The sequence below is a fragment of the Ovis aries genome, chromosome 16 (genome assembly GCF_016772045.2).
Source record: "Ovis aries strain OAR_USU_Benz2616 breed Rambouillet chromosome 16, ARS-UI_Ramb_v3.0, whole genome shotgun sequence".
In the NCBI taxonomy this organism is placed as follows: domain Eukaryota; kingdom Metazoa; phylum Chordata; class Mammalia; order Artiodactyla; family Bovidae; genus Ovis; species Ovis aries.
The window spans coordinates 12,576,079-12,590,389 of NC_056069.1; the positions used below are offsets into that span (position 1 = coordinate 12,576,079).

Here is a 14,311-nt window from a genome sequence, read left to right on the forward strand (position 1 = left end):
CTTCAGACAAAAGGAAATCCAAATAGGGTGATAAGAAAGATAAAGAATTCTGTTCAAAGAGTTCAATCAGTTCAAAGAGTTCAATCAGCTCAAAGGTGGGAGCACACTCACCATTCCTAAGTCTCATATGCCAAAGGGGAAAGCACGGGATTATACAAGCAAGAAAAATACAAAATGACAACACCAGCAGCAATGTCACATCTGGTCCCAATAGACAGCGTTGATGATCTTTTATCCTCACAGTGATCCTGGGATGCAGACCTTCTATCAGCTCCACTTTATGGATGAGGGAGTGAGGCACAGAAAGGGAAGCAACCTGCTCGTGATCACACAGTTCAGATTTAAACCCTGGCAAGCTGACAACTGAGTTTATGCCTTTAGCTTCCATTATATCGCCTTTCCTAGGAAAAGGCCCACTTATCCAAGGAAGAAAGCAGAAAGCACATGGTATTGTAGCATAAAGGCCTCCCAGGCAGCACAAGTGGTAAAGAACAGCCCTGCCAATGCAGGAGATGGAAGAGACGCAGTTCGATCCCTGGGTGGGGAAGGTCCCCTGGAGCAGGGCATGGCAACCCACTCCAGCTTTCTCGCCTGGAGAACCCCATGGACAGAGGAGCCTGGCAGGTTACAGTCCATATGGTCACGAAGTCGGGCACGACTGAAGTGACTTAGCATGCACGCAGGCACTCTAGCACAAAACTCAACTCAAATTAGTTTTCCTAGTTGAGTTCTGATTTTAAAACTTCTTGGGAATTCCCTGGTGGTACAGTGGTTAGGACACTGGCTTTCACTGCCATTGACCTGGGTTCAATCCCTGGTTGGGGAACTGAGATCCCACAAGCCTTGTAGTGTGGCCAAGAAAAAAAAAAAATTAAAACAATGAAAGCTTCTTGGATTCTCTAAGGCAGGGTCTTCCAGGTTTTTCTGCTAAGAGCCAGACAGTAGATGTTTTAGGCCTCTTGGGCCATGGAGTTGGTCATGACTACTCAGCTCAGCCAAGCAGCATGAAGACAGCCATAGAGAATGTGCAAGTGAACAGCACTGCTGTGATTCAATAAAACTTTATTTACAAAATAAAGATTGGGTCCACGGATTTGAATGCATCATCAGAAACTCTGGGTAGCACAGCAGTCCATACTTAAGCAAGAAAAGAGCTCTGCAACTGAGGAAGCTCTGAGCAAAAGTGGAACACAATATAAGATATATATATTTGGTGTTTTTGCAAATGATTTCTGTCTAGGAAAAACTGAGTGAGAGAATGATCTCATCAGCATTTTATCTTTCTAGTAAAATGGGGTAGGACGAAACAGCTCAGAATAAACAACCCAGCAAGTCAACAATTGTCACTGATGAAAATTTTTATCAATACAGTGTGTATGTGTGATGTGTGCTGTATGTGTGTGCACGTGTGTACATTATGTGTATTTAATATTTAGACTCATCTAGGTAAATTCACATACTGGAGTTGGCTAGGACTGTATTGCAATCTCTGTCTATTAAGAATATAAGGAAGAAAAGGAAAAGGAGTTTGGAAAAACAAAAAACTAGTCGTAGAACAGTCAGAAAAAATAATCAGCAAGAAATAAATCTACTACCTTCTTTATCTTGAATGTTAATGTTTTTTAATCCTCTTTCTTGGGCCATGGTGCTGATCACCAAGACAGGATAGTATGGCTCAACCCAAGGCACTCGTTTCTAGTAATTAGTTCAAATACTGATAACCTGTTTCAGAACTTGTAGATAGTAACTGCTGGGTCAAATCCTTCCAGAGGGAAAAAAAACTCTCCATACTCCTAACCTTCTGTTTCAAATTTTTAAGATTCATGCTTTTCAAGACAGAAGAGTTACATGTGCCCTTTGCCCTTGAAGTTTTCTTCCAGAGAAATTTTACTGACTGAAACAAAGTAAGAAAAATTTCTGCTTTCCAAAAAAGAACAACAGCAGAACAACAGCCACCAACCCTCATAGCATACATACTGCTCTGAATCAGAAAAAAAAAATTTAATATTGTTATACTGTATTGTAGTCATATTCTGCATCAGTCAACAGATGTTTCCCATGCAAAATACAAAACAAAAATACAAACCTCTGAGTGCTCCACACTGACATTATTTCATTAGCAAAATTAAAACGTATGTGCTCTAACCTGTTCCCAGTCTCTCCAGGGGATTCTGCCTGAGGAGCAAGGTAATCAGATCCTGGGCATCAGGGGGTGGAGCCTCATCCTTTTCAGGCCAGTTGATCTCATCTAGAAGGAAGAAAAGAAGTTGGTAGTCTGTATTGCTCAAATGGTGGTCCACGTCCCAACACTATGGATAGCATCCAGGAGTCAGAAACACAGAACTTCAAGTCCCACTCCACCAGCTGAATCGGAATCCACAGCTGATTCCTCCAGTTGATTCCCAGGATCAGTCAAGTCTGAGAAGCACTGTTGCACAAGATATGTATAGGACTGCTTTCAACAAGGCAGTGTGAGAACATTTCAAATGAGTATCTCTCATTTACCTTTTTGATTCATTTTTCTTTGGTAGAACTGACACTGCAATTTAGTCCTCGCGATATTAAGAGGCCTCAATATAGTGGAAACTCTAAACTCCTATGTTTAACGCAATCACCCACCCAGGGATCATGGGGAATCAGATTTTCTCTTCTACTATCCTACTTAACTGAGAATCTGGCCACAGCTCTAGAGTTCTTCTGCTTTGAGGAGTGAAAAATAATTTTGTGAAAATAACTATCTCCAGAGACAAAGAAAAGGTTAAAATGCTAAGACTGAAGAAGAAGAAGAAAAGAACCCAAAGAAATAGTAGTAATGGAAGTATTTAAAATCTGCCATAAATATTAGAATAGGTTCTACATTCTCAAGGAGTTGGCCTGAAGATAGGTGGGCATGCCAGTGTGTATGGAAATGCAATAAAAACATGAGTTATTTTTGTGTGTGCCTGCCTCTAGCTTCCTCTCCTGCAGTTTAAATCTGATTTGGAAAATAAAACATGAATATGCATCTGAGCCGCAAGGCATTGAGAAAACAAAGCCAGCATTTGCTGCTTGTGTTAATTAAACAGTTGATTCCTCTTGCCACTCAGGCTTTGGTATATCAGAAGACAGTCTAGTTATAAATCCATAAAGAGCTCAGATATTGTATAAAAGGGTTATACACTGCAGGCAACTCACAAATCTACTTTGTTCAAGTTTACAAAGATGCCTGGCTTGCAAAGTCACTGACAGAAAATAATGCTGTGATTAAAAGGCTCCTTATACCAAAAGAATTATGCCCCTATTTCCACCGTTGGGCCTTCTAAGTACAGTCCAGAAGGGACCAGAGGTGGGTGAAGATGTGAGTGATGACTAACAAACTTAGAGTAAGAGAGGCCTTTCTGATCTCTGCTTCAGGAACATTTATAAAAACAGCAGGTAGGGTAGTAATAGGCCTATTTAATTATCATTTAGTTTTTCCACAAGCCACATAACAATAGTTAGGGTCAGCTTGCAGGTTAAGATCTAAAGGTTATTGAATTTAAATGAAAGATGAACAGCTGTTAAGAAATAACATTACACCATAACAACTACCAATGAAATCATTAACAATCTGTGGATTAAATTTGCTTCCTCCCCATTCTCATTATTTATTATTTGGTAGACATTTGTTTTAGGGTTTATTACATTTTTGCTAATTTCTTCACTGTGCCAATAGCCATTTTCCCTATTTATGCAAATGTTATCCACATTAACCTTTTCTTCCCTGGTGCAACTCTCCTATTATGGAAAGGAACACTGGACAGCAGTGAAATCATTTGCAAATCCCACACCAATTTCTTTTGCAGATAAAGCATGCCATAAAAATCAGTTACATCGCTAGTACTAAATTCCATGTTAACAAAACTTCTTCAGATCAATTTCCAACACAAATGGCTCCGTTGAGTTTGTGAAAGTCAGTTTCATGCTATGATGAGTGAGTTCTTTTAATTTGTTGGCTAAACCATTTGATAAAGGTTAACAATTTAGTAGTAAAAACAGTAATACTCCCCAGCATTACATTAAAAAGCTGCTTCCCAACGGTAGCCTAGAGATAACTCCTGACAATATTTACCACTGATGACTTGTCCAAATAGCTCTTCTGGAGTGTCCCCAAAGAATGGCACGCATCCAACCAGAAATTCATAGAGGATAATCCCCATGGCCCACCAGTCCACTGGCTTCCCGTAGCCCTGCCTCAGAATCACTTCTGGTGCAATGTATTCAGGTGTGCCACAGACCTAAAAGATGATTGCAATATTAGAATAACTGGAATATTAGACACAAATTAAAATGAGCAAGATGGCTCAATATCAATTATTTTGCCTAGAGTGCACCTGCTCAACCCCATGGACAAAGAACTTAAGACCAGCGATTCGCAATCATTATCTATCATACCAAAGGCAATGAATTACTTAAATACCAAAAAAAGGCAAAGCTTAAAATGCTGCTTTAACAGAGGACTGTGTGTAATTTCTACTTTCAAATTTGAATAGCTTTACTTACTTTGCAAAAACATTTGTAATCCCTGAAATTCAAAATAATACTGCACTTTTTTTCATCTGTCACTCTCAGAGAGTTTTAGTATTTATACAACCGAAATATATTCACATCCTGGTTACTTCATAAAAGCCTGACGGTTGAGACATGTTCACCTTAAGTAACTATACAATGAACAGATTGTGGGCACATGGTAATGAGGCGTGCTTAAAGAGAAATGGTCCATGGCTCGGAGTTTAGCACCCGTGATTGTACGACGTATCATGAGCTTCATGAGGACTCTACTGAGACTCTTGAATTCCTTACAAAAACAGTTTTCCATTTGTCTCTCTCACACTCTCACTTGTGAGCAATTACATCGTTCGTCTTACTAATAGAGCATAATGCTGGGGAGGAATGTGGAGGGACCTATAGTTCAAAGAGGTCCTGGGAGAAAAATGGGAGCAATTTGCACTTTATTAAATGTAAGGCTTATCAAGACATCTAAAGCCCCAGCGCTAATACGAAGACAGCCTAGGCAAGTTTTGGTTCTGAATCTCACTGGCAATGCTGTACTTTGTATTAGAAATGATAACCCACTCCAGTATTCCTGCCTGGAGAATCCCATGGACAGAGAAGCCAGGTGGGCCACAGTCCATGGGGTCGCAAAGAGTCAGACCCGACCACGGGACCAACACTTACTAGGACTGAGCAGCATGCGACCTTACCTGCTTGTCCAGGAACTCTCGGGCATCCTTCTCAATATGACCCTCGTAAAGATTGGTAGTCATGCTCATGAGTCCCACCTTGGATAATCCAAAATCTGTCAGCTTTATGTGCCCCATGGAGGTGACCAACAAACTGTGAAGCAGAAGAACATGTATGACAATGCTCCTTGGAAGCTCATTGTTTTGTTTTTACTCTTCTCCCTTCCACTGACAGTTTTTAAGACTATGTAGTATAGAGGTATCAATCTTATTATAAAATCCAGCCTGCAAAGAGATGAAGTCACACAAAGATGTTAAATATATTAATGTATATCTGGCAGCTGAGTGTAATCCACAACGGAGGGCTGGAGACTGGGACCTGCTCGTCTTCCCTGGAGCATCTACATACAGCATCACTTACAACTCAGAAAAATTCAAGTATGGAACTCTGACGCCTTTGCATTTTCAGAATTAAAAAAATAACTGAGAAAGGGCTACCGATAATGCTATGTTACACATCAGCAACTAAGATAAGCTACCAATCTGTGATTCAAATAAGATAAAGAACTTGGAAGAAAAACATAGTATTGTTTCAGATTTTAACTTCTGGCTCAAACTTAAGTTTCTACTCACTAAGGACAAGACCTACATCTCATATACATGCAAAGAATGCACATTTGAAAGCTTTATGAATTTAGAGTTTAAATTTTTTTTTTCATTTTAAGTGGCTAATTTAAAAAATTAAAAGAGGAGTCTAAAAAATAAAGCTATTGGAAGGATATATGCTGAAATTCTAATAGTTGTGTTTGGTAATTTTGTGAATGAATATTTTTTTTGTACTTTCCAAATCTTCTGGAATGAGCATAAGTTAATTTTATCATAAAGTTTTCAGCACACTGAAGAACTACTTCTAGAGGCATCTCAAATTAGTGGAGAAAGCATGAAACATTTTAATAAATGGTGTCAAGAAGGATACCTAGACTTTGGTGGGAAAACAGTGTGTCTGTATCTCAAATCAGACAACAAAATGAACTCCACATAGATTAAAAATTAAATAATAAATTATGAATAAAACAGAATAGATTCTACAAGAATATCATCTTGGAGGAAAAAAGAATTATCTAAATATGATTCTAAATGCAGAAACTATCCAGAAAACAACTCATGGCATCCTATGTACTTATTATTTACATAATAAAAAACTTAAAAAAAAATAAATTAACCCTGGCTTTATATTCTTTTATTTGCTTCTTATAAGCTATCATTATAAACATCATAGCCTTTAAAAAAATTATGCAAAAATTATAAATTCTGCTAAAAATAACTTTGGAGAACATTATGGGAGAATTTTAAAATGTGCAAAGCAGCATTCAAAGAAAACATTTTTTAAAGACAAAAATTTCGCCAGTCTATGTCCGACGCAGGATACAGCATGCTTGGGGCTGGTGCACGGTGATAACCCAGAGAGATGTTATGGGGAGGGGAGGTGGGAGGGGGTTCATGTTTGGGAACGCATGTACACCCATGGTGGAGTCATGTCAATGTATGGCAAAACCAATTAAAAAAAAAAAGACAAAAATTTATATTATGTGAAAAATAGACATATTGAATCAGTGTACATACTTGTCTGGTTTCAAATCCCTATGTACAATTCCATAATTATGTAGATATTCCAAGGCCAGGACCGTCTCAGCAAAGTACATCCTGGCCATATCAACGGGGAGAGGACCCATGTTCTTCATTAAGGTAGCGCAGTCACCCCCTATAAAACACAAGAAAAAGACTTAGCAAGTACTATATCAGCTGGGATTAAAGACCACCAGTTTAGACTGCAGAATTTCAAAACAGAATGGCCTCTAACCACAAAATCCATCATGCTCCTAAGTGGAGACTGTGTTAGGTAATCATGTTTCTACTTCAGATGTACTGTGAAGAAAATACAGACTTCTATTTAAGAAGCACTGTTCACGAGGGAGCAGATTTGACCTGAAGTGAAACAAAAAGTTGAAGAACTAATGATGTGTTTTAGGAACAGTGTGACAGTTTAAAGTACAATAAAACCCATGGCTGATTCATGTCAATGTATGGCAAAAACCACTACAATATTGTAAAGTAATTAGCCTCCAATTAAAATATATAAATTAATTAAAAAATATATAATAAACCATTTTAAAACATGGATTCTGGAATCAGGCTGCCTGAGTGCAAATTCCAGCTTTGATTCTTATAGGTGGGGACATCTTAGGTAAACTGGTCTTGGTCCTTTTGTCTGCTATGTCAGGATATGAATAACATCATCCCTTTTATTATGAGGATTAAATGAAGTAATCTATGTAAAGAATTCATGATGCTGTCAACACATATTAAACGTGATAAACATTAATGATTGTTGTTAAAATAACCACAGCAAAAGTTAATAAAGTACTGGTGTGGTGAAAAGAACACTGGGTAGAAGTCATACAAGTTATGTTTTCATCTTGTATCTACCACTAAATATCTAGTGAAACTTGGGTTTCAGTTCATTCATCTGCAAAATGAAAATGCTATTTAATATTTCTTCAAATTGTAAAGTTTTGGGATTCTGTTCAAATAATTACAAGGGCTTAAATCAGATGCTTTGGAAACTGTTTTGGCCCTTGCTTACCTATTCATTTTATAGTTTTGTTTATGTTAATAAGTCATGGCTACTGAAACACTCAAACAATTCATGTAAAATTGATGGAAATAACATTTCTTGGAGCATTTAAAAGACCGTGAACTTCCAAAAGAAAAATAAGCTGTTTGAAATTAAACTATAGTTGATTTATAATGTTGTTAGCTTCAGGTGTATAGCTTCTGATTCTTTCCATTGATAGGTTATTAAAAGATATTGAATACAGTTCCATGTGCTATACACTAAATCCTTGTTATCTATTTTATATATAGTGGTGTGTATCTGTTAACCCCATAGTCCTAAATTATTCCCCCTCCCCCTTTCCCTTTGAAAACCTGAAATTTGTTTTCTATGTCTGGGAGCATATTTCGCTTTTGTAAATAAGTTTATTGGTACTTTTTTTTAGAAGTTAAATTTTCTTGAATGTATCTTTCTTCTGACTCAATTTCATACTATAGAATGAAAAGGACATATTTTTAATACATTCCTTAAGAGGATCCACTGTAATGAATGATTTTATGATACGTGATAAAAATAAGTAGGAAAAATCCCATCACCTATATTCTAACTTTAATGACCAATTGAGAGGAGGTACTCAGGATGAAAGGCTATTTAAAAAGGAAAACAACCTTTTTTTCAAATAGCACTAATTTTCCCTTTGTTATAATAGAGCTGGCACTTTACAGGCAATTATCAGAAGATAATGACTGGGAATAGAGCCATCTCATTGCCCAGCCTTGGTTCCTCTGTGGATACAACCACTGTCAAGCACAAGTACAGAAAACATCAGCCACACAAAGATAGTCACCTTCCACATATTCCATGACCATGCACAAGTGGCGCCTGGTCTCAAAGGAGCAATACATGCTGACAACAAAAGGGTTTTCTGCAAAAGTCAGGATATCCCGCTCCACAAAGGCCTGCTGGATCTGGTTGCGGAGGATGAGGTTCTGCTTATTAATCTTCTTCATGGCAAACCTCTGCCGGGATTCCTTGTGCCGAACGAAATAGACTGCCCTGAAAAGGAGCACAAGGAGTTGGGGTTCAAAGGAAGAGGGGATGTTTCTGGGTACAACAAGCCATGTAGGTGGATGTGATCATCCACTTTTTTTTTTTTAAAGTTCACATGACAGCTGGGATTCAGCCCACATTAGCTATGCTGGCAACTATCAACATTCAATTTCAGGTCAAAGTCCTTTGGCTAGATTGATTTTTTTTTTTTTTTTTATCGTTTCAATAAAGGTTACAGGTCACACATAAGACATCAAATTCATTTCACTGCTGAAGGATATGGACAGTCTCCAGAGTGACCTATTTTCCAATAGCTAGCTGTTGTTTTCAGTTTTTTCATAAATAGAACAAAATCCAATATATAAGTTAGAACAGAAAAACAACAAAAAAAGGACATCCATATTCTGAGCTAAAGGCTTTCTAGCATTAGATATCTATTAGGCATTTTTTCACAACTGACTAAAGCCATAATTTTCTATATGATACACATGAGATCTACAAAAAGAGACCATAAAAAAAAAAAAAAAAAAGAGAGACCATAGATTACAGCTTCTTAATGTAGCTGACTTCCAACTTGAGAGTAATTTACTTCACATTAGCTTTCATACTGGAGAAGGAAATGGCAACCCACTCCAGTGTTCTTGCCTGGAGAGTCCCAGGGACAGCAGAGCCTGGTGGGCTGCCGTCTCTGGGGTCGCACAGAGTTGGACACGACTGAAGCGACTTAGCAGCAGCAGCAGCAGCAGCTTTCATAGGGCTTCTCAGGTGGCGCTAATGGTAAAGAACCCGCCTGCCAATGCAGGGGACAGAAGAGATGCCGGTTCAATCTCTGGGCTGGGAAGATCCCTTGGAGAACGGCATGGCAACCCACTCCAGTACTCTTGCCTGGAGAATCCCGTGGACAGAGGAGCCTGGCAGGCTATAGTCCTTAGGGTTGCAAAGAATTGGACATGACTGAAGTGACTTAGCATACACACATACATTTCTAGATAAATATGAAGCATGTCATAGGGGGCCGCCCACCCTGCTACAAAGAGAAGCATATTTCTTCACTACAGACCTCAGCATGAGTTACACCTGTGCCTGTTTCAACAGGAAATGCATTTCTCAACTGAAAAGGGGTCCAGAGTATACGGCATTTCTGGTGCATCTGACCCACAGGTGAGGTGCCCAGCAACTTTACCCTAAAATGAGCAGGTTGCATTGAATTTCTGCCAGATGCCTCACTCAAATACTCTACAGAACCAGTTCTGTCTGAGAAAAGACAACGGACTCCTTGGAGCTTCAAATGATGTACAGAAAACAAGTAATCAGGAGGATCCTTCAAACCCCAGCTGGAAATAATGAGCAACAAGGAGAATGTCTTGGACAGGCTCCTTTTCTCGTCAGTTACTCCTCACTTATCTCATTATTGAGGGAGAACAGGTCTGAACTCAGGTGAGGCAATGTGCAAATACTTAATAATTTACCTAAGGAGCCATCATCATTAGAAGTGTGTAATAGGTTATATGAGGCTGTCCTGAAACAAACGCCAATGATAAACAAAGGAATAATTTACCTAAGACGCTATCAGTCACAGTCAACTCTACCCAGTAGGATGCTTCCTAAACAAAGGGTTACCTGAGATTTCCCACTTGTGATTTTCATTGTCCCTGAAAAAATGAACACAAAGGGGACTAGGACACCCTATATGCCTGCTGAACCAAAATGTCAGAGTGATCCACTGATGTAAATCTTAAGTATATTCAATCTCAATTTAATAAACATTCACATCTTCCTCTTCAGTGCTCAACTAGGAATTCATCTTTCTATCAAATGTGTACATCTTTGTCTTCTCATTATATCCATATTTTCCCTTGACTCACAAAATCACACAAGCTGTCTGAGCCATACTCCACACAGCCAACTGGAGGAATAGCCTGGGGTTCCTATTTCCACTGTACAATAAATTGGCATAGGGGCTGGCCAGCTGGGTGCTCCCTACTTTCCATGTGGGCTTGGTGTCCTCTTCAGGATGCCCAGACACTTGGGCTTCCACCAGCTGGGTTTATTTCTACACCTGTTCTCCTCACTAGGCTTGATACCATAACTGACTAAGTTAAACAAATATTTAAACTGATGGAAAGTGAGTGTGAAAAAAGAAAACATCCTTGTGTATAAGAAAAATGGAATGCTTGGGAAAGTACTGATAAATGTGAGTAACTAATTAAATTCCCATCAATCCAGTAAAGTGAAAAGATTCTAAATGTTAAGAAAATGATACAAATCTAGACACAGATTGATTTCAGTTTTTGCTTCACCTATAAAGAAGCTAAAGATGGGAAACAAACAACATAAAACAGTCAGCGCTATGTATCCCTGTATTCTGTATATCCTTAGACTCAACCAACTGAGGACTGAAAACATTAAAAAAAATTCCAGGAACTCGATAAAGCAAAACTTGAATTTGCTACACTGACAACTATTTACCAAGCATTCACATTGTATTGGGCTTCCCTGGTGGCTCAGCTGGTAAAGAATCTGCCTGCAATGTGGGAGACTTGGGTTCGATCCCTGGGTTGGGAAGATCCCCTGGAGAAGGGGATGGCTACCCACTCCAGTATTCTGGCCTGGAGAATTCCATAGACTGTTCCACAGCGTTGCAAAGAGACCCAACTGAGCGACCTTCACTACATTGTATTAGGTATTATAAGCAGTCTACAGGCGATTTAAACTATACGAGAGGACGCCATTTTATTTAAGAGACTTGAGCATCTGTGGATTTTAGTATCCAAGGGAGGTAATACCAAAGAATGACTATGTAACTAAGGTTTATATTAGCTGTCTTATAAAGGTCTTACAAAGACTGATCAATTTACATATATTTAAGTTAAAATGTTTAAAGTACATATCATTTTTTGGCGATTTCCTACTTTGACTAACTTTTTCATTAACCAACTTAACTCATTCTTTCTGAATCAAACACTTTGACCAATTCCCCCCTTTTTCCGATTACTAATTGGATAGAGTAGAACAAAAGATTCAAAAACACTTGAGCTTCTCCTAATCAGAAGCTGATAGAACAGACATACTCAAAGGGAGCACAGACAAGAACTTGGCCTCAGCTTAGATATGAGACAAGCATTGGCAGACGTTGTCATGAAGAGGGATTTCTGCGATACAAAATCTGCTTCTTAAAATAAGTCTCAGAACTGAAAATGTTAAAAAGAAAAAGCCAGTATCTTTATATAAGCACTTGCCCATTCTTGAGAGTCAACTGGAGTACAGTTCAGTTACTATCTCTTCTTTCAGTGTTTAATATTAAGTAGGTTTAGTGCTAGGATCTCCAGACCTATGACATTGAGAATATTACTTTTAGACTATCAGTAGGTTGCCATTTTTTTCCCCTGTTACATCTTTCTTTTCTTTTTTGGCCATGCCACAAGGCATGAGGGATCTTAGTTCCCTGACCAGGGATTGAACTCATACCCTCTGCTATGGAAGCACAGAACTCTAACCACTGGACTGCCAGGGAATCCCCTAGGTCACCATTTTGATATTCAACCAAGCACTACCATTTCTTACATAAATAACTGCAAAAAAATTCAGTATGTGTGAAGACAACAGGAAGTGAAGGAAAAAAGAATAGGATTGCACATGACTTTATGAAAGAACAAAAGAGAAAGAAGCCTCAGGCTCCATTTGATCAGCACTTACACTAGGTACAGTGTTAATAAAGGCCTTCAATCTTTGTCCTCAGATTTTCAGTTCGTAAAATTTGATTTGATTTTCTGCTTCCCCTTGCGATTTTATTTAAAACAATCAGGTAATCCTCAGGAATTAATTGAAATTAATTTCAGTTGAAATTAATCCTATAGGTAGCCTGAGATACCATTTCCTCAGGACAAACATATCTCGTTCAAGTTGCAAAAGTCAGCTTAGACTTAATTAGAACCCCCTGCAGCTGGGCTTGTTTTGTTTGTGTTCTTACATTTCGGTACTGCTTTGGGAATATTATTTCTAATGCTGAAATTTGTTTTTTTAGTAGTAAGTGTACTCTTACATACTCCTTTCCTCCCTTCCTGTAAGTCAGTGTTCAAAATCTACTCAAGTCAGCAGAGAGAGAGAGGAGAGAGAGAGAGGGAGGGAGGGAGAGGCTGAAAGAGAGAGAGAAATAGAGACAAACAGCAGTGGGACAGACAGACATCTAACACTGCGAGGCCGAGTTGCACACCGCCCAAGTCTAGTTATAAAACTAGGCTGAACTGATTTGGCTCCCATTTCTCTGCTTTCTGTCCCCGAGGGTTGCTTTCTTTGAAAAGGCCTCTGTGTCTCTTTTCCTATACTGACCCCTCTGTGAAACAGGAAGCCTCAAGGATGGGAGGTGATGTGTCGGGAGGGGCAACCCGCTGAGCCAAGCATCACTCCACTCAAGCAGAACTGAGGTGGGGGCGGGGAGGAGCAGAATGGGAAGCAGGCAGGATCTAGAGCAGAATGAACCAGTCCTACGGGGAGTGTGAATGTCTCATGCATATACAATTACTCATGAATCTGAGAGCCTGATACACGAATCCCCGTGGGCAGAGCCTCACGTGGGAAGGAGAGCGCATGTGTTGTCCAGACGCTGAGAGGAAAAGCTATCAAGAGGGGGCATCTGTCAGCTTGCACACCTGGTCTCTCAGGTAAATGACACTGCCTTTTGAGGGTGAAAAAAAGAAAGGGCAGCAAGGCAAGAAAGGAATGTGAAGTGGAGAAGAGCTGTGCCTCTCAGATCCAGTATACTTATTTTATTTTATTTTTCAGTTTACTTACTTTAAAAAATTTTAGATTAGTTTTATTCTTTCACTTAGAAAACACTCAAAATTGTTATCTAAAAATCTACGTGGAGGGAATTTCCCGGCCGTCCAGTGATTAAGACTTTATGCCCTTACTGCCAAGGGCCCGGGGTTTGATTCCTGGTCAAGGAACTAGGCTCTCACAAGCCTCGTGGCCAAAAATATTTAAAAATAAATAAATAAAAACAAAATCTTGGTGGATGTACTCAATGGAAGAAGGATTTCTATACCCCAATTGAGATGACTAAAAGTTATAAACAAAATATAAAGGAGACAAGAACTCTGCTTGAAGTCAGTATATGTGTGACCAGGCCTGGAAGCCTCTTTCCCCACATCAACACCTCAAAGGGTCTTGTGAGAAGAGGACATATATAAAGAGACTAGTCCAATGCCTGGCACACAGTAGGTGTTCACTTCCTACAAAGTGCTAAGTTTGGCTTGAAGGAAGTTTCAGCTTCCAGGGAGGGATCCGAAACCTGCTAACAGGGAAGGAAATTCAGTGCTTATCAAATTGGTAAAATGCTTCAGGCCATGTGAAAGTGAAAGCGTTAGTCGCTCAGTCTTGTCTGACTCTTTCCGACCCCATGGACCGTAGCCCGCCAGGCTCCTCTGTCCATTGGATTCTCCAGGCA

General features: G+C 39.2%; 1 protein-coding gene across 12 annotated transcripts in view; it reads right to left on the reverse strand.

The window, feature by feature from the left end:
* Nucleotides 1–14,311, reverse strand: part of MAST4 (microtubule associated serine/threonine kinase family member 4) — a 618,855-nt gene that overhangs the window by 34,849 nt on the left and 569,695 nt on the right. For all 12 annotated transcript variants that reach the window (XM_042233730.2, XM_042233728.2, XM_042233727.2 and 9 more), the window contains 5 exons: nucleotides 8,663–8,871; nucleotides 6,825–6,963; nucleotides 5,223–5,355; nucleotides 4,091–4,256; nucleotides 2,147–2,248 (listed from right to left, as the gene is read on the reverse strand). In XM_042233730.2, coding sequence (XP_042089664.1) covers nucleotides 2,147–2,248; nucleotides 4,091–4,256; nucleotides 5,223–5,355; nucleotides 6,825–6,963; nucleotides 8,663–8,871 — 749 coding nt within the window. The remainder of the gene's footprint in view (nucleotides 1–2,146; nucleotides 2,249–4,090; nucleotides 4,257–5,222; nucleotides 5,356–6,824; nucleotides 6,964–8,662; nucleotides 8,872–14,311) is intronic.